The 21,097-nt window shown below is 40.0% G+C and overlaps 1 protein-coding gene and 5 non-coding genes across 6 annotated transcripts in view; 3 read left to right on the top strand and 3 right to left on the bottom strand.

The window, feature by feature from the left end:
• Positions 1-5,241: 5,241 nt before the first annotated feature.
• TRNAA-AGC lies at positions 5,242-5,314 on the bottom strand. Its single transcript has one exon. It is a non-coding gene; the product is annotated as a tRNA-Ala (tRNA).
• A 487-nt stretch (positions 5,315-5,801) lies between these two features.
• TRNAA-AGC lies at positions 5,802-5,874 on the bottom strand. The gene has a single exon. It is a non-coding gene; the product is annotated as a tRNA-Ala (tRNA).
• Positions 5,875-8,013: 2,139 nt separating this feature from the next.
• On the top strand, positions 8,014-8,086 carry TRNAA-AGC. Its single transcript has one exon. It is a non-coding gene; the product is annotated as a tRNA-Ala (tRNA).
• A 934-nt stretch (positions 8,087-9,020) lies between these two features.
• TRNAA-AGC lies at positions 9,021-9,093 on the bottom strand. Its single transcript has one exon. It is a non-coding gene; the product is annotated as a tRNA-Ala (tRNA).
• Positions 9,094-19,140: 10,047 nt separating this feature from the next.
• TRNAA-AGC lies at positions 19,141-19,213 on the top strand. The gene has a single exon. It is a non-coding gene; the product is annotated as a tRNA-Ala (tRNA).
• Positions 19,214-20,590: 1,377 nt separating this feature from the next.
• Positions 20,591-21,097, top strand: part of UBE2V2 (ubiquitin conjugating enzyme E2 V2) — a 29,673-nt gene continuing 29,166 nt past the window's right edge. Inside the window, exon 1 of the mRNA XM_030490491.1 lies at positions 20,591-20,696. Coding sequence (XP_030346351.1) covers positions 20,681-20,696 — 16 coding nt within the window. The 5' untranslated portion in view covers positions 20,591-20,680. The remainder of the gene's footprint in view (positions 20,697-21,097) is intronic.

The following is a 21,097-nucleotide window of genomic DNA, read 5'->3' as shown; positions in this document are numbered from 1 at the left end:
AATCTTCAGCCCAGGCCCTCTCGTCAGCTTTCAGTGACTCCTCCGAACTTCACAAACTTCAGAGTTCACCAGCTCTGAGATGCGTCCCACTCAGAGATCCAGACAGCTCACTTAGTCCTTTTAAGCTGAAGTAAGTACTCAGATGTCCTTTGCCAATGCTTCCACCAAAAGGGAAGAAAATTTCCCTCGTGAAAGGGGGCACCTTAAAACCTATTTTTTCTTACTGGCTCATGGTATGAGCAAGATACTGTTTACTTGTAGTTGAATTTTCAGTGATTTGCTTTTTAGTATGAGGAAGGAACTCCATCTATCCGTGGAGTTAAAAATACAGCATATGTCAGAAGGATCAGGTTAAGACACAGCCATGTCTCCCCAGTCTTGTTGATTTACTAAATGAGTCACTATTACCTCATCTTCTTGGCTTTCATGGACTGGAAGGATGTAGTTCATTTTGTGCTTCTCTGTGTAGTCTAGGTTCCCTGACTCAAGGCTTAAAAGTAGGATACAGGTAAGCTAAGATCCTGGGAGCTTGATGCCTCTCAAAAAGCCTGCAAAATAAAATTCTAAACTCCCTTAAATAGCAGAACCATAGATTCTCTATGGTACTTGTTTTACAGGATCTTGTTTTCTTCACTGCCATGTTTTTAGTTACGTACTTTGCTTAAAAAACAACTATCTCATGATCTTCTCTTTCCTCCTGCACTGTAACATACCTTTATTTCACAGTTGCTTTCTGCCTTTTATGTGAGATTGATAAAGTTCTAAGCTTTTTGTTTCTTGAAAGTATCATTACTTGCATACTTTTTCCATTTATACTGCTTGGTACCTGAAGTACCACCTCATTTCACAAACCTTTGTCTCCCTTGCTTTTCCACTTTTTCTTGCTTGGTACCTCCTCTTGTCAGACGAAACAGCACCAAGGAAGTTTCTTAAATACATGTTAGAGTTCAAGAAAGTTGATTTAGTGTTTTGGTTTTTTTAAAAAAAAAAAGAAAAAAAAAGTGATGCATCTGGCTACACCACCGAAATTCCTCAAATTATAATTGCCTGTCAGTATGGAAACTATTACTGTAAAACAAAAATTGGGCTGTTCATCTACTTGCAAATTCTAAACGCATATTCAATCATGCAGCCACAAATCCAGTGTCCTAGGAAATGGAAGAGCAGTTTTGTGTATAAAATGGGTTTCAGATCCCTTTCGATTTAAGATGATTCTTACTTACCCTCTTCTAGTTCTTTGTTGTTTTTCTTTTTTTTTTTTTTTTTTTTTTTTTTTTTAAGTAAAATAGAAATGCTTATTACTGTGTTTAGTGGTTACAGGACTATTTGCAGGATAACCCCACTAGGTGGCTCTTCAAGCCTGTATGTAGTAGTTGATAGTGATTTTTTTTTTAAGTAAGCAAAGACGGCAAGTGCCACTACATCATTAGGTAGATCGAATGGAGATGCTTATAAAAACAGTATTTTTGTAAAAACAAATAAACAGTGTAAAAGATCTTCATCATCCATATGCTAATTTGAACTGTACACAAAGGAAAAGATGAAAGTAATAAACTGAGAATATTTTCCTTATCCTATGCAATACTCTCAAATCATAATTTACTCTGTATCATAATTTAGTGCTGTATTTACCCTATACTGTTAGCATCTATAAGTAGCTCATTTTAAAAACTTTAAATATCATTTAAAGACTGGAATATGCAACCAGGGGAAAGCACTCCTGCAAGAAACTTCATATTCTTAACATCAGAAACAACATAAAAGAAAGGCATTAAAGTCTTCTGTACATTCTACAAAAGGCATAAAAAGAAGTTAAAGGCCTACTGGCAAAACTATTTGTAGTAAAAGAAGTCACTTTGATAGACCATAGTCGAAATTATCTGCTATCTTGTCTAACACTATAAAGAGAAGCTGCTGGTGAAGTGAAATAGAATGGTACTCTTGTGTTTTCCTAGCACAGAATGCAATCACTGGCTACTCAGGCTGGGTGGGGAACCAGTACAAGATAGACCAAAAAATGTCACTTGCTACCACTGTTACTGGTTTCAGAGCTGGTACTTCATTTCTCTGCAAGCACAGATTTGATTGGGAAGTGACTTCATTTAGTCATCTCCAGTTTTGTTAGCTGCTTCAGCAGAAACAGATGTAAACTCCTAAGAAACATCTGTCAAGATTATCCCATGCCCATTGTAACTGACATAATGTACTCCTTGAGACTGTTCCAGTTGGCCTCATCAAACCTCAGTCTTATTTTTGGCAGTCACTCCGGAATTGCAATTTTATCTTCCTAGAAGGCCCTAGGACTTCAGGATTATCTCAGGAAAAGAAGAAAGTGCACTTTAGACTGCATGTCAAATAACTTGTCAGGGAAGTGATTCAATCTCACTTTTGCACTGTATCTGATTTCGTAATTAGAGCTGCTGTGTAACTTGCTGTCTGGATGCAGCAATATGGGCTGAAGAAAGTAAGCATTTTGCATTTTTTCTGACTCCTACAAGACCACATGTACTCTTGTAATATATGGGATTCATCACCTGTGAGGTAAACTGACAGTCAATATGGAGGCTGTCATCCAATTATCAGTTTGCATGGCCACCTTACAATAATGTTTACAGACAGCCTAGCACCAGCTTGAATAATTCAACGCTCAAAATCAAAAAGCTAGTTAATTGTAGGTTGTAAGGTTTCAAGAATACAGCTTGTCTATGCAATAAACACAACTAGACTCCTCTTGTGACTGGCATCTTTGGACTCCAAATTAATAAGGAAACAAAAGCACTATATTTGCTACTATGAAAAACAGTAGTTCATAAAATCTGAGCAGAAGACCTACTAATTATAAATATATAATTACTATATAATTATTTTTTAGATCCCTAAAGCATTCACTTGGTTTGTTCAGTGACTCCTGATGGTGTGCCACCTCTCAACTGGGTAAGGGTACGAGTAGGCTTGGCTAGCTTTTGCCTGAATTTGAGCCCCTTTTCTAATGAAGCATAGAGTTCCCAATCACATTTTGTGAGTGGATATCTCACTAATCTGATCTGGGAACCACTGTAATACCTGCTTCACCTGCTTTAAAGGCCTTGCTACATCTTCAGGTTAAATGGTTTATTTTATAAACATGATTAAAACCCACACGCATTTTTGATGTTATTTTGTGGTCCAACTTCTCTCTTATCCATTATCATACAAATCGTTTTTTCTAGTACAAAGCAGGCTTTTACTAGTGATTTTACTGACCAATTCGGACCAGTTTTGCAATGCATCTAGTTAAAGCTCCTTTGTTAGTCTTGACCAAGTATCAAATGTTCCAGAGAGAATACAAGAAAAGTCACAAGAAGGTTTTCTCTAATAATTAAAACTTTTCCTAGCTCTGAAGCAAGAGTGACATTGTCTTTCTGAGCCTTGTTTATTGAAAAATAGTAGGTACAATAATATCTAGACTCTTAAAAATACAAATAACTAGGTGTAGGAAAGCTACTAAACTGTTATATGGAAGATATATCAGTCTCTCTGATGATCTCTAAAGAAATGCTAAGAAGTAGAGGAGCTTTTTACCCTTCCTCCATTTTAAGAGGTTAACTTCATTAAAAATCTGATGCAAGTTTTCCTTTGACTTGTGAGCTGTTACTTAATTCTTAAAGATAGTAATTAAAACATTCATCAGCAACAACTTTGAACACATCAAGACACCAAGAAAACAGAAAAACTGACTGAAAAACTGTCTGTTCTTAGAATTTGATTTTTCTTTTGTCAGTCTTTCATACTGCCCAATGCAGAGTGTTTTTTCCTCTCCCTGTCTCAGAAGCAGTAACCACAACAGGTCCCTCACTTTGGCATTTCTCACCCAATAAAGAAATGCTTGGCACAAGCTTACTGAATTGGGAGCCAGGGAAGATCTCCTTTCTGGTTCTAGATCTCAGTCAGACGCACTTTCCAGTTGCAAATCTTTTCCAGCAGTACCACATCCAGATATGAACCAGGAGAATGCAAATACCTTTCCAGAACATAACTGCACATGACTGCATCCACAATAAAGACAAAGAGAATTACATATCCAGGCACAAAATATCCATTAAGTGAGCTGAGCTTCCAACCTCTGATGACATAGTGAGGCTGGGCTGTCTACCTGCATTAGCATTTATAATTTTATCTCAGTTTTAGTCATTGTTTTCAGAATGATGCCATTTAGTATGACCATTCTAGGCATCTTCTGTTTACTAATCATACTGTCATTAACAAGACTAGTACACACTTTTTAAGGTATGCCCAGAAGTCCAAGGGGAAGGTTAGGTTTTCAGCTTCCAAAGTATAAACAGACATGCCAAGAAGTGAAATAACAAGTCTTTTGCTAGTTCCATGCAAATTTTTTTCCTCAGCCATGAACAGATAGAAGATGTGAAGAAATAAGTAAGCCTTTTTGCACACTGTAAGGTGCTTTAGCAACACTCATCACTAAGATCTAAAAAGCTGTACTTGCCACGCAGCTGCTTCCAGAACTGTCAGGAAGAAGTGCACCAAAAAGAAATACACAACATCTGCAGGAAGTATCAGAAGAAACTAGTAAGGTGTTAGGGAAAGTCTGCAAATCAGATGGTCGAGGTTCTCTCTGAAGCTGTAATACAAGTGTGACAGGCGTTCTGCAAAATAGAAGTAGGAGAGCAGGCTAAGGAGCTCAATTATAACCTGCATGCAAGCCATAGCAGAAAGACACAGTTGATGTAGTGTGCCTTCTAGGATACAGACTTGGAGGAAAGAGGCCACAACTTTTATTACAAATTACACTTGAATTGACTAACCCAGCTCATGCTACAGCTTCACAAAGACCATAAATGAAAAGAAGATCCTGTATTTCTGGATAGGGACCACAATGGGCAGCTGGGGAAGAACAAGCATTCCTGAATGGTTATTTCCCACTTTCTGATCAGAAAGACATGCTGATTCAGGTCTCTAATCATCATTCATCTGTTGTTTTTCACAAAGCCTGAAAATATGTCATATTGCAGAATTCTTTCTGCGAAAGTCGACTTAAATGGGCCCGAAGAGACAACAGTTACGACAGAGATTTGACATATGCAGTTACATAAGGCTGGTTTTGGTAGTAAAGCACACATAGGAAGGAAGGGAAGAATACCAGTTTTACCCCGATTTAAACAAAACCAACATTTTACTTAAATAGTTATTTATTTTGTTTTGTTAGCTACTTCTAGGCAGAACAATTCATGTTTAACAAAACACTGGAGAATGCGGGCATCGATCCCGCTACCTCTCGCATGCTAAGCGAGCGCTCTACCATTTGAGCTAATTCCCCTCCCATTGCTTTTAATGGGGATCACAAAACTCTGCAGTTTCACACATACATAGCTCCACACATACAGTTTTCTCTCTTGCTCTGGTCTATTCAGAAACGACATGACATTCATCTTTGATTCCAGAACAGGTGTCAAATAACAAATTTGTAATATTTCATTTAACATTTCCAAATGAAACAGTAAGAAACAAGACAATCCAGAAAAGACGTTTTACAGGTGAATAAAATAAATAGAACAAAACTTTATTACTTGCAATTCATGAGAGGAAATATGTTCCAGCATTTGGTTTTTCCCCATAAACATTAGTTTTATTTTTTTAATATGAGCTATTTTAATTTATTATAGTCAAATATATGGCAGCATTTAAGAAATAAATCATGTACATGTAAGAAGTAAGCTTATTTTACTCCAAAATTCCAGTAAAATACACAAAACCATCTTTTATAGTAAACTGGTTTTAATCCCACCACTAAGAAAACACAACAGTGGAGAATGCGGGCATCGATCCCGCTACCTCTCGCATGCTAAGCGAGCGCTCTACCATTTGAGCTAATTCCCCCTCAAGTAGGCCTTTCTATCCTGTAACTACAGATTGGGACAACCACAAATAAAAACTACCTTCATTTTACTGCCTACTCCTTTATCACGGGTAGTAGACCCTGGACAGCCATTCAGAACACTTGATTCTGTGTGTTTACACATTTAACCTTGAGTTTGTCTATTACGTGTTGAAGAGGACAAACTCCCCGAGTAACACGATAAGGCACTTCATGATAACTTGCATGACAAACTCACCACCTGAAGCCTTTCAGTGCCACCCAACTCACACTAGATTTACCCTTCTTTGATGAGGACTGCTTCTTCTATGTTGAGGGAAGTCACATCGCAGGCAATGCAGTGGAGCAGCTTGAAGAGAATACAGAACTCACCTTTGCCCTGACATACCCTAACAAAGCAAAAATCAAACCTGATTAAATTATCTTTATAAGTTCATACTGATGTTGCCAAAGAGATGCATCAAAGTGATGTGTGTAAATGAAAGTATGTGGACACAAACCCTTCACAGCTGAAAAACCCAAGAGAAATGAAAATCTGGAACTCAGAATTATTTCCAGCCATGTAGATAAGGAAATTTTCCCAACCAGGTGGGGAAATTAAAAGATTTTACTCATCATCTTACATGAAAACTCACAACAAATTCAAGGTCACAAAACAAGGAGCTGTCAATTTTATGAAATACACATTTTAATCACTGAAAATAGTATTGTGTCTTTCCTCACTTTTCCTGACTTTGGTATCAAATCAACAGTTTTTCTGTGAGCTGAATTATCCAAGCTTTAGGCCTTTTCACTGGCAGCAGAGTGAGACTTGGAGGTGAAAACCAGGGAGAGGTTATCTGCCATTTTCATACTGACTCTGACTGCCCAGGGTAGATAAAGGAAACTGTACATAGAGCTGAACCTTGTGAAATACGATAGGGAAAGGATCCCAGCTGCAGACATGCAGTGGGCCTACAATGTCTGCCTGTGAGCAGGACTGAAACCACTTTTGTGTATTTGTTTTCCCCCTCAAGGTAACTTCAATGAGGTAGATAAAGTCAGCTACGATATAGTGCAAGAAATGGTAAGAACAGATTTTTTTTTTATTGTTGTGCAGAGACTGAGTTAAGGCAGGAGAATATTTAAATTCTAAGACAATGCTCACAGTGATACTGTGCTTTTAGTTCCACATCTTGGCCTCAATCTGGATTGTGATGGATCTGAAGTACTACCTTAGTTGTAAGTAGCTGATGCTTAATTTTGCAATTTATTTTCTTTTGGCTGGATGCTGTCATCCAGCAAGTTAAATCCATTAGAGAAAACTGCCAATACATGTATTACTGGATTACTGCACATATTCTCCTTTTTACTGGCAGAACTTACTCTTCTGCATTGAAACAGAAAGTAAGAAATCTTTTATTATATAATTTTCAGTGTAACCATTCCCACTGTAAACTATATTTTCATTCTTTGAATGCAGAAAACATTCCTTGATTTAATAACCTGGGAATAGAGCTTTGCCTATGTGCTTCTTACTGCAAAGTCAGTCAGTACTATACTTGAATTTTTGTATTTGTGAAATGTTTTTAGTAACCCCATATAATTAAGATGCAATACTATTTAAAGTGAATCAAAGTTAATACAAAAAGGTAGAAATACCTAGAATATAACTTAGGAAGATATAAATTAATATTTTCTCTTCACAAAGTGTGATAAACATGAACTTTAAGACCACTGTATTTATCATCTGCATACAGCTAATTAGAAAATAAAGTTGGAAAAGAAAATAAAAACAATTGAAAAAACAAGAAGGAAAATCTCATTGCCCTTCAGTGACTTCTAAAGTATAGTTTCTAGATCTGCAAGTCTTTCAAGAGCTGCACAGTAACAATAGTTCTCTCTCTTTCCTGAATAAACACTAGAGGAGGCTTTGTTTAGGAAAGTAAGTATCATTTTATCAAAGTAACACAGCAGAAGATGGATCAGTATGCTTCTCGTATGTTGAGTATTCTGACTTTTAAGATATCAGGCTCTTCCCATAAATAGAATGATGACTCAGTGTTATTAATTAAGCAGACTGGCTCAACAACATAATTACAACTGCGGCAGCCAAGCTATGATTCAGCACAAGTAAGGCCACCCAGAGTTCCTCCAACCAAGGGGAATTAGCTCAAATGGTAGAGCGCTCGCTTAGCATGCGAGAGGTAGCGGGATCGATGCCCGCATTCTCCAGTGTTTTGAGACAACAAATATACCTACGGTAGCATAAAGATTTTCTTCCATAAATTGGTCAAATTTGTGAAAGAAAATATATAGCTAGTAACATACACAATTTCACACAGCAAATAAAACAGAAATAAGACTCGGCTAGCAGACTACACTTGTGAACTGGTAATTTCTTCACAAAAGTATTTAATACTGATGTTCATATTCTGTAGTACAGTAAATAAAATTCACTTGTCCCTTACAAGTGCTTTTAATGTGAGCATTTTTTTAATTATATGAAAAGTTAGTCTTTAATTGTTTAAAATGTAAAAGTATATAGTTATCTACATAACAATCAGCTCACCATAGAATCATTGCCTCTCCAGCTACCTTGCTGCTGCTACCTGTTGTAGCTAGGATGGGCTTGATACACTTGATCCTAACCTGAGTTTCAAGTGACATTCAATACCTTCATTCAATTTCACTCAATTTCTTCCTCAACCTATTATAAGAAATTAATTTGCACTTAAAAAAAAAAATGCTCATCTTTGACCAACATTTACAATTTAAATCATTCATAGTGTGCATATGCTTCTTAAAATTGAGTATTTTTAATCCTTACAAAACTGCTACAGATGCACCTAAATTTAAAGTAGCCCCACAATATAAGGTAGTAGAAACAAGCAACCAAAACTGTATCACCAACAAAACCCAGAAGAAACAGTGGTAGCTCCCAGTTTTTGTTTCACTCTTTAAAACGCATTAGCAGGTATTTAGTACTTTTCTGTGCACGTAGCTACACTCATTTTAGGAAAAACAGAAGTTTAGTTTGTGGTTTGTTGCCTTCCCCTCCCCCTCCCCCAAAACAGCAGAAACTGAAACAATTTAGTATTGTTCACAGTAGTGATAAAAGCTAACAACGATTGCAAGAGGCAAATGCATTTTCAGCGTCTCAAAACACTGGAGAATGCGGGCATCGATCCCGCTACCTCTCGCATGCTAAGCGAGCGCTCTACCATTTGAGCTAATTCCCCACATGGCCCGCAAGCCCTCCTTTCTGTCACTTCCTACTTCCACGTTTCTCACTAAATGACTAATTTCCCACAAGCTATATTGAAACTTTATCTGCTGTCTCAAACACAAAACTTTCTCCCCAAAATCACAGTAGCTGGTCAGTCAGCGCCCACTGCTCCAGTTCTAATCCCCTACCGAAGTTACTGGTAAGCAGTAACACAACACAACTTCCCACTGAAATGCAGAAACAATTAGGTCTTCCTTAAAGCACACTGCTTTTGACAGCCTCAGTGGGAATTTTGCCTAATATGAAATCTGGATTCCTTGATGTAACAGGATGCATTTTATTCAGCTGAGCTACATCTGGATAACAGAAGGTCTGTGCTTCCAAGCAACTGCAGATTTATGTTCACACCAAACAATTATGACTGTCAAGAGAAGTCTGGATATATTTAAAGATTGTATTTTTTTCTAAAATAGATTTTTCCTTTTTGTAATCCCTAGGTAGAAAGAATCAGTTCAATGACTTTACCCATTTCCACATTTTACAATATAATAGATGTGACTGAATAGGTAGAGTTCTTCTAGTTGTTTCTCTTGTGGCAATGGTATCTGGGACCAAGTTATAAAAAGGTCAAAAAAAGGCAGCACCCAGGCAAATCAAATACTGGGAAACAAAGTAATAGTTCACATTATTTATTTAAGTCTCTCAGGTATTTCTAAGGTATGGCTGTATAACCAGACATGCACACATATAAAATCAAGAATGCATAATTAAAATGTTAGAAAAAAGAAATCATGGCTATAATGAAACAGCAGTGAAAATTCTGTTCAGTGGTTTGGTTTCAGCTCTTCAAGATCAGAAAATACAAAGAAAGTAGGGTCTCCAGTGTTTCCTATTAATGCACTAGAATCTTCACCCTTTGAAAGTAGCATTTAGAGGGACATGCACACACACAAAAAGCAGCAACTGTTGATGTTTTCACTCTATCATCTATCACTCTATCATAAAATAGAAATAAAGCAAGCAAAAGAGATCTACTTTGCTAGAACTGAAACATGCAGATTTGTTGACATAAGGTTACTGAAGGTGACTGACATCCTGACAACCACATTAACACATACTGCATGTGTTTCAGCTTACTTCGCCTATCTCTATATATTGTCATTGAACTTTGAGGATGGAAGCCATATCCAGCATATTTAGATTTACATAAATAGCTGCTGATTCGGACTGCTGGAAACAATTGTAATTTGTGTACACTATCAAACTAATTGTTGATTAGTCAGAAAATAACATTGAAATGTATAGAAAGAAGAAATATCAGGCTGTAATGGAAAGACATGCAATTAACTTTGCTAAAACCCTAAGATAAGGACCTTTTGGGAATCATGTTTCTTTTTCCTGGAAAAAGAGGAAGGGGGATTTGCGTGAACCCTTCAGAAGTCTTGTAATAATATGGGATGTTCTTTTGCTTTGACTCTAAGAAAAAAAAGGCAAGAGAATTGTGAACTTTTACTTAATATTGTAAATATAGAACATCTCTGCCTTTCTGGGAGAAAAAAAAAAGGAAATTAAATTTCATAATTAACTCTAGAAACAACTCTCTTACAGTTTGTTTTTTAATTTGCCTAAGATCCTTTAAGACCCATGAATCATGTCAACATACAAAGATCTTTCAATTTGCTCCTAAGGACTCAGTGATTTCAGAAAGTACAATAACCAAAGTCCAGTCTTTGCAGGACATCTAGGTTAATACCCGAATTATACATATTTGAAGGTTTTTTGAAACTGGGATTATATATGTGTCCATGAAATAAAGCAAAGTATCAAATTTTAGAGAATTTTGCTAAGCCAAATATTTAAAGAATACATCCTAAGTCATCCTCTGCATATACAGTTCTTATCATGCCATATATAACTCAACAATAATGCCTGTGTTCAACAGTCAAGTTCTCTGCAGTCAACAACTCAGTACTTAGCTGTCATCAGAAGTTACATATTCAGAGATAGCGGAGGTTTATTAGACAGTATCAAATCCCTCAAAGTCAACCTCTATGTAATAATTATTTAAAAATACTTGACCACCCTAACTTTAACACAGAAAAAACTATTCATATGGCATTTCCTCCAGACTCCCTCACCTGTTCAACCTTGCGAATCAAGCTCCCTGCCATTATGCTCTTCCAACTTAGATCTTTCGAATGTGTTTTTACTGAACTTTTGGCTTTCTTGTCCAAACAACCTACATTATCCTTTAGTAATACAAGTCCTTTTCTTCTTTTTCCTTTGCCCATCATGGTACCTGTAATTTCTGAACACCAAGTGCATGAAATTCCTAAAGGCTGACAACAGATTTTAGGAACCTCACAGCACAATGTGGCTTGGAATACGCAGTACTTCAAAAGACAGCATAAAAAAAACTCTAAACAGCTTAACTAAGCAAAACCCAAGCAGACCTGCAGTTGCAAGTTCACTTTAAAGATACAACAGCAGCAGTTTAAGACAAATCTAGCACTTCTTTTATCCAAAGGTACTCTGGGAGTATTATTGTTGTAGGAATAGTAAACCAATTATCATAACAAAGAATAGAAAACAGAAATTCCTAGAAAAGGCAGGAGAACCAAAGAGGTGAAGGAGAAGCAAAACACTAAGTATAATAGACCAGAGAAAGAAGAGAATTCCCAAGCTAGCACTCCCACCTGTTATATATCACTAACACTAACCTCACTTTCTGAAATTGTCAAATGCTGCTGCAGCATCCAAGATGCCAATTCCCTCACTAAATGATGATGGCCACTGGTCTAATCCCAAATCCCAGTACCAGAAGCCCTGTACACACTCTCCCATTAAACTCCAGTATCTTGTTACCTGTTCCTTTACTCCCATTGAAACAGCTGGCTTTGGGAAAAAATGTTTCTCCCTCTCCTATTAAAACCTAATCAATGTGGACAGAAGTATCTGAAATTAATTTGTAGAAGATAATTAAGTTCTCACAGCTGGAATTATTCTGCAGATACCACAAATATTTAAGCAACTGCCTGACTGTAAAATCCCACCAGTCACTACAGCAAAGTAAGCAAGTTTGCTGCTACTTCTACTCTGGGATGTTTTCACATGACCAGTTGGATTTTTGCACCCAGAGTTATGAAATATCCAGAAGTTCCTTTGCTTAGTCATACAGTAACTACAAACACAGCACTTAGTTATAATAAAAACATTCCAGAGCAGCAGAGTGACTCAATCCTTTCCTGTGATTCAGAGTTATACCAGTTATAGCACTATCATTTTGGTACACCACAGAAACAAACTAGCTACTAGCTAAATGAGTTGGCTTGATTACTAAAAATTCCACTTTTTACCTTGTTTTAGCCATAATGCCTTCTGCTCTCCATATGACTGAAAAAACAGGTGACCTAAATTCACTCACAAAAAGCATGATTTTCCTCCAAACAGGAATATGTAACTCTAAGCTTTGCAATAACTGTTTCAAAGTAACTAAAAACAATCAAAAAAAAACCAAACCCAAAACAAGACACACAAAGCCCAAACAAAGAAAACCAAACCTCGACAACTGTAACCCCTACAGATTTTCATTTGTGTTTGGGTGTTTTTTTTTGGTATTCCTTCCACATAAAGTCTTGAAACCACCTATGCTGTAAAACAAAGAAACAAACAGAACCCTTCTGATAGTATTTGTATTAGGTTTGTATGAACATAGCCCAGGCAGGAACAGGGTTTCATCACGGCAGGTTTTGAATGGTAAAACACACCTACATGCTTAATTAAGGGAAGCCCCAAGAAGGCTTACAGCTGCACACAAACTGGCAAGTTCTGCTGCCTATAAAACTTCAATTTGTTACTAAGCATTAGTACTCTTAAGGCTTTAACAAAGCAAGTAGAGAAAAATTACTTAAACAAAACCCAGAACTAACTATATGAATTAAGCAGTGCAAAATAACCTAAGGACAGCTACAGTATGTTCAATTCATTCTTTGAAATAGCTTAACTATCAAGTTGATAGATTTAGCATTAAAATGAAATAAACAAATATGCCTCCAGTTCTGCAACCAAATCTCTATTTAAAACGTTGAAGGAAATGTGTTCTGAACCTCAGAAATAACTTTACTGAAAAGCGGTATCAAAATACTGAATTGGGCAATACAATCACCACCATCCTTTGGAGTAAAAAGGACAACTAAACATACCCCCAGAAAAACAACAGCCCCCCGCCTCTCCCCCCCCCCAGTGTAAATCACATAAAGTGCCATACAGCAGACATGTCATGAGCTAGAAGAAGCCTCTTCCCAGAATCCCAGCTCTATTTCTGCTTTTCATGGCCACTATGAAACTTATTTGTTGACAAACATTTTGTTTGCTTACAAATTTTGCCTCCATTTTACCATTGTTCATCATTTTGTACCCAAACCACAAGAAAAAAACATGCTAAAAAAAAAACCCCAACCAACAAGAAACCCCCTCCAAAAAACAAAACCCAAAACCAAACAAAAAACCCAACTAAAAAAAACCCCACAAAACCAACCAAACAAAAAAGCAAAAAACCAAAAAAACCCAAAAACCAAACACCAAACCCCCAAACTACAAAGATTTGCTACTTTTAGTAATATTTGCCACTGTTATTACCTTGCTTGAGGAAAATCGGGGCAGTCCATCTGGGAGGTGATGTATCACTAGAAAATTCTGTAATATTAATCAAAGGATCAGCATTGGAAACAGCTTTGGCAATCATCCTAAGTAACTTCAGTTAGCATTAGCAGCCACCACAGAAACTTGCAAGGGTCCAAATAATTCATATTAAATACACTTCTTTTGTAAGAAGTACAAACCCGTAACATTCATGTGTATTTACCAGATTGGCATTTAAGTTAACGTTGTGCTATCTGTGTGCTAATAAGGAAACAGTGAGCTCAGCTCAAAGTGAGATAAGTCTCATTTTATGCTACTCTTTTCAGATTTATACACCACCATACTAAACAGTCAATTTAGAACTAGAACAAGGAAAACAGACCTGTCAGTAGGAGCACTTCACTCACTGATTAAGCTACCTGCTTACAGTGTACTCAGAACACAGGTATGGCTCAAAAACATCACAGCCAAGCTCAATCAAAAACATTCAAAGTTTAAGTTAGCACCCACTCCAACAGTTCTTCAACCCATGTTATCCTGTGATTTGACTCTCCTGCTTTTTCTTTGGCTAAATGACATACTCTGAGTGAACTCTGGCTGAACAGTTTCTCAGAAGACAACTGCTATTACATTTTTACTAATACGGTGTTGGATTGGTGTTCTAGCAAGTGGTGAGACCCTGGAGCAGAAGCTGTGGCTGCCTCATCCCTGGCAGTGTTCAAGGCCAGGCTGGACGGGGCTTGGAGCAACCTGGTCTAGTGGAAGGTGTCTCTGCCCATGGCAGGGAGGTTGGAACTAGATGAGCTTGAATGTCCCTTCCGACCCAAAACGTTCTATGCTTCTATGACAGCAACAAAGGAGAGGCGAAGCCCGAGTCATGGCAGCCCCGTACAGTCGTAGAAAGCCCCCCAAAAGAACGCACAATTCCCCCTCACTCCTGAGCGGCAGCACCACCCACTGCACCCCCTTCAAGCAAGCATCCTCCCGACGGCAAAACTAGATTTCATGAGACGCACCAAGACAGCCACCACGACCAGAAAAGCCCTTAATAACCGACTGACAAACAAACCTCCTCCGCCAGCCTTGTCTGTCGACGTCCTCAGCCCGCACCCGCTCAGGCTGACAACACCCGCCACGCAGCTCCCCTGCCCCTTCCCGCCTTCCGCCTCAGGGCCGCCCGCCCGCTGCGAGAACCTTCTGCGTGCTCCCCCACACCCCACCGGCCGCTCTGCTCACGGGCAACTGCCCCGGATCGGCCCCTCCTCCTTTCCTCCTGTAAATGTAGATGGCGCGGTGAGCCAGCCGTGCTGGGGGCTTGTGGTGCTATAGCTGGGTCTCCTCCTAATCCTTGAGCTGTGGTAGGGATGGCAGGTAAGCCTTCAAAAGAACAACCTTCCCCATGTATTGAGCTGCCTGGTGGCCGGCTCTGGTGGTCCCTCTTGAGCTGCCCCGTGCTAAAATTACCTTCCCTCTCATCACAGCGGGGAGAAAGTAATGTTGGACAGAGCAGATTTTGTCCTAGATGTCCCGGATGTGATGGCTGTAAATTGCACAAATAATAGCTGAGTGTGTGCCTTTAAATAAACTTTTTTTTTTTTTTCCCCAGAATGCAAATCCATCATTGGGTTCTGTAATTAGGTTTATGCTCATGCATTTGAGGATGGAGGTTGGAAAAAAGTAATTAAAAAGTATATTCATCTGTGTTTAAGGTTTCTCAAGTTTCTAGCACTTAAGTGCATAGCTTTTAAATGACTATGTAATGTATCTTTCTCTGTTACTTTCCTTCTTATATAAAGGTTATAAAACTTAAGGCTTGTGTGGAGCTGTAAAAGCTTCCCCTGTCTTACAAAAAAATCTTGGCTTCTGAACCTTTAGATCAGGTTAACTGCTGGCAAGAAAAGGCAGTTTTATTAGAAGATGGGAAAACTCACCTTTCATTTATCCTGCTAGCAGGCTTGGTGAAATCATAATGTAGGTTAGTCTGCTTCAGCTTTCACCTTTCCTTCTTGGTTCCTTGGAGTCTCCAAAGTTTTGGCAATAACCTATTTCCTATGCATTTGTAACCTTGCTATCTTTGTGTATTATAGATATTTTTCCTGAAAAAAAAAGTAAAAGAAGGAGAAACAGGTATTCAAAAATCCAATTCGGTTAAGAGCTGAGCTAATTTTCTGATGGCAGAAGCCTTTCTGTAGCTCATGAGTGCCCCTTTTGCTAAATGTTGTCAGAAAAATTACAGGTACTTCAGCAGTTCTGAAATGAATAAGAGGATATTGAAAAAAAGTTAATGGTATCAGACAACCTGAAGTAAGATCAGTGGAGACTTTGAATTGTTTACCAGTACTTTATAGCAGCATTTGAATTGATAGTTGCCATCTCTGAACAACTTTCTGTGAGGAAATGTTAACCTTTTCTGAAATTAAAAACAAAAATAAGCTGTGAGTTGTAGGTTTGGGGTTTTTTTGTGGTGGTTTTTTTCTTTTTTAATTTTTGGTTTTTTTATTACCCCCTTTATTTTAGACTAACAATACTCAACCAGGAAGTTACTGAAGATTTAAATTAGATTGTAGGAAGAAGTACTTCACTGCAAGGCTGGTGAGACACTGGCACAGGTTGCTCAGAAAAGCTGTGGCTGCCCCATCCCTGGCAGTGTTCAAGGCCAGGCTGGACGGGGCTTGGAGCAACCTGGTCTAGTGGCAGGTGTCCCTGCCCGTGGCAGGAGGTTGGAACTGGATGAGCTTTAAGGTCTCTTCTAACCCAAACCATTGGCCTTTACCATGGAATAATTCGTGTTGGTTAGCTACTTCACTGTAAATTCCTACAGATGATCAAGTAAGCAGGTGCATCATGCACAGATGAGAGTCTGAAGGTGGTTAATGATGTATAAATAAGGTGACATGAAATAAAGTGCCTTACTTCAGCGGGATTTTGTATCCTAGTTTCTTCTAAAAAGGAAATGCTTGTGATAAGAAATCTACCCAGAGTAATACAGCTGTAGCATTTGTAGCTTTCCTTATTCAAAGACTTCACTCTTGGGTTGAATTCTGTAAGTCTGATTTGACAGATCTGTGCAGCGGACAATGCCTTTCAAGGGTCTCCTTGAGCTTTGTTACCAGTAGTTGATCAATTGTTTTAATTAACTTTCAGAAAGAACAGCGAGCTTTTGAGACACAGAAAGCTATAATGATATCCACCTAGTGTTTTCAACACAGAGAACAGGCTGTAGCATCTGTGCATGTTGTAGCAGCTGCCATAGAAAATTGAATTATTTATATGGCAAAGATATCACAAGTGTTATAAATACATCCATCTCATGCTGGTTTTATTCTTTAAAAAACATTAAAAAACTATACATGTTCATTCACTCCCCCCAAAATATTTATTGGTTTTTAGCTCTGGGAAGACTAGCTTTGGTGTTTAAAAAAAAAAAAAAAAGGCATCTAACGTGGCTTAGACTTACAGATAAATGTGGCCATAAATCCACAGCATCTTTTTTTCTGATTTTTACTCCTGCTTGCACAATTCATGCTCTTGGAGCTGACGACTATGGGTTTTTTTTACCGAATATCACTCTTTCTTCTCCTTCCTATTTTCTTGTGGTTTGGCACCATCAGAAAATCTGTAGCAACTCAGTGCTGAAGCTTGTCAAGCACTGGGTAAATACTGCCACACAGAGTAGAGACAGTGGGTTACTTTTGGTTATTCCTACTTTGTGATGTCACTTGCCAAAGAATCCAGTTCCGGGAACAACTCGGTGTGTATGTACTGTAGCTCCAAGCCATCCGTCATGTCAGGGCTAATGCACATAAACCAGCAGATCTTGTGTCACCAGAAGTCAGTAAGACGACATGAAAAACAAGCCAGGCTGGTTAGAAACCAGTCAGGTGGCGATCTTGCCTCCTCACCTGCTCTGGTTTGATTTCCCCTTAGTCTGATTTGAATGTGATGAGTAACATCTCCTGTTCTTCTGTGGAGTGAGAAACATGGCGTACCTTAGCAAAGAGTCAGTGTAGTGCTGACACAGCACAAGAACAATCTACTCTGTAAATGAAGATGTTAAAGCAACAGTTGAAATGTCACTATGTGATAGATTACGGGCTATATGGTTTGGCTGCATGTACAAGACCATGTAGAATTAATGGAGAAGAGCACAAGTGCACAGTGTCATGTCAGATCAGGCAGAGTTTGTAAAACTGCTCCCTCTACAGAGAACCAGAGTCCTGATTCTCTTGCTGGGTATGTCACTTCATAAACGGTAGCAAGCTTATATTTTGGAGAGATACCCGAGAGGCTTCTGTTGTGAGTATGTAGGGGGAAGATATAAAGTGGAACTCAGCCTGGGTTTGGTTGAGCTCAAGAAATCTGCATTGATCAACTATGTGCATGTGCAAGTTGTTGCATGCTGCTTCACATCATGGTTGAGCTCAAGTTTGAGGCTCGTTGAGGACAGCTTTCCGATCCCTCTCCTGAACCCTGATTCCACCCCTCCTGTCATCTCTTCAGGTTGTCTGCTGGCTTCAGGGAAGGAGGGGCAGCGAAGGGGCGGGTGGCAGGGGGGTCGGTAATCCCGGGGCCAGGGTTTGTGGAAGGGCAGAGGGCTGTTCGAAGGAACCGGGAAAGCAAATGCAGGCGCAGAGCGGCAGCAGCTGAGGCCCTGGGTAGGTTCCCCGAGGGAGCACGGCTACGGGCGGCGAGGCCCGGCTCCCGCAGAAAGGGGGCAGCGCGGCTGGCCGGGGCGAGAGCGCTGCGCATGCGCCAGCTCACTGCGCGGGGCGGTGGGAGGCAGGCGGGGTGGTGCCACGGGCCGGGGCGGTGGTTGGTCTGGTGCAGTTCTCCCAACGTTCCGACGAGTACCGGCAGGAGGGCTTGTGCAATCAGCAGCTTTTTCCAAGTATACCAGTTGCGCCAGTACTAGTAATAGCTAGCTGTCTAGAGCTGCGTTTTGGCTTAAATCATTTGACTATAAAACCGTTTCAACCAAGCATGTATTTTTCACTCATTAAGCATTTCCTGAATCAGGTTTTTCATGTGTATGCCTTGAAAATTGGAAAGAACACGGGCGTCCTTGTTGAATTAAAGTTGTGGATTTTGGGTTGGTTTGTTTCGGGTTTTTGTTTGTTTTGGTTTGTTTTCAATAACATTTAATTTCTTGTAAATAATTCAATCTTTTGGAGAGCTCCTTGTATGAGAACAGCTAAATAACAAACACTTGTGTTATAAAAGAGATGAATAAGATTATTCTGCTAGTGTATATGCTGAAAGATACATCACATGCTTCCAGCTGTGAGTTGCAGACAGTTGCTAGTGAGTGGAAAGAGTGACTCGGCAAGAAACAATGGATTTATCATCGAATATAGTGACGGTGTAATATTCAGTAGGTCTAAAGTGAGTAACTGTAAGTTTCAGAGTTTTTTTTTCGAGTGGGGAATTAGCTCAAATGGTAGAGCGCTCGCTTAGCATGCGAGAGGTAGCGGGATCGATGCCCGCATTCTCCAGTGTACCTTTTCAACATTTATTTCGTTATAAACTAAGCAGCAGCATTTGAAAATATTTCCTATTTACGCATTACTTTTTCTTATGTAGCGGTGTAAAGAAATGGGAAAGAATTTTAATATAAAACCCCCTAACACATTGGTTTAAATATTTAATTTTTCCTTTTCAAAGTCATGTTCTTTTGCATACAGAGAGGAAAAAATATAATCTTTGCATGAAATAACAAAACTTACATTTTAATACAATAATAAACGACATGAACAAATCTATAGAGAAAAATGTTTTTTTACTGTGCCCTTAAATCTTTGATTTATGCTTTCATTCAGTAGTTTACAGTTGATATTACAGTTTAGTGTATAACAAACAGAATTCTGTCTTTCTGCTGTGAGCAATACTCATTTTTGTTCCAATTTGGGATTTGTAGGCTATTTATTAGAAACGGGGGGCTGGAATTTTGTATAATTTTGTTACTCTTGGTAGCAAGATTGTGTCCTTTGCTCACGAATTTTCACATCTATGAAGTGTCATGGAAATGTTCTCTGTAAATCTATGCTTGCACGTTTTAAGTCTTCACAAGATTTTTTTTTTTTTTTCTGATTGGATTTTCTCACTTGCTCATTCAGGTATTTAACTGCTTATACTTCCAGGTTGAGACAGCATGAGGAAACAAGCAAAACGTACTTCCTGTATATACATATGTGAAGTTGCGCCGCCAGGATCTTGGGAGTACACACTTAACCGAATAGAAACCAGGAAATAAAAATTGCGAGTTGGGTTTCGAATTAAGGGAGGAGGAGATACTGTGCTGCATGGATGTGCAGGTAGTGGCTGTGGAGAAAGTCAGGGACCTTGGAGATCCTCCCATGGCATGACAGGAAAGGAGCTAACTTCTGGATGGATGGGATTGAAATTGAATTTGCTTGTTTCTCGTGTATTATCTTGTATTCCCCATGTACTGGAGAGAAGGCGTGGTGGCTCTAAGGCTGCTAAATGCTTGTTAAAATGAAGCCTGGGAGAAAAGTGTAACAGTCTTCAGGAGCCCTCTCTGGGCTCAGACAACTTGTGACAACACAAAGCTCCACAGACCCCTGCGTCTTCTGGTACCGTTGGTGACCGTCTCCCTCGCATCCGCGTGAATGGTGACGGGTCCCACGCGCATGCCGAGCCCGCTGCCTGCAAGGGGGAAATCCGCCTTTTCCGATCTGCCTCTAGACACGATGCCAGCCTGCCGTTGTGGTTCCCGGGTAGGAGGCGTGAGGCGACTCCGGCGCTCCAGGCTGGGTGGGACGCGGCGGCCCCCGGTAAGGTGCCCGACACCTCCGGCCCTGGCCCCGCCCCGACGCTGCCCCGCCCCGTGTCTTCCCGCGCTGCAGAGCCGCGGTTTCCCTGTGGGAAGTGACGCGCTGCGTCAAGGGGAAGTGACGCGCATCGCGTGCAGGCCCTGGCCGGTGGGGGGGGGTCTGGACAAGATGGCTGGATCCACAGGTCTGTGAGGGGGGGCTCGGTGGGCCTGCGGCCGGCGCGGGGACACGGGCGTCGGGCTGGGGCTGGGGCTGGGGAGGCGCCCCCCGCACGGGTCTCCTCTGGGGGGAGGATGAGCTGCCCCTGACGGGAGTGACCGGAGCGGGGAGGAGTTACCTTCTGACAGGGGAAAAGGGAAGAACAGGGGCGCTGGGCCAGGTTATGCCCCGGGCACGATCCCTCCCGTCTGTAATGCAGCGACCCCCTCCCCGCCCTCCGCCATCCCCGTGAGAGCTTGGCCCAAGGCGGGAATGCTGGGTTAAAGGGCCTCGGTGTCTGCAGTGAACATAGAGGGGAGCTGGGGGAGAGGAGAGTTTATCTGCTGAGAGGCAGGGATGTGGAGATGTGTGTGTGTAGAGAAAGGA

This window comes from Strigops habroptila, chromosome 1 (assembly GCF_004027225.2).
Source record: "Strigops habroptila isolate Jane chromosome 1, bStrHab1.2.pri, whole genome shotgun sequence".
In the NCBI taxonomy this organism is placed as follows: domain Eukaryota; kingdom Metazoa; phylum Chordata; class Aves; order Psittaciformes; family Psittacidae; genus Strigops; species Strigops habroptila.
This window is presented reverse-complemented; position numbering and strand designations above follow the sequence as displayed.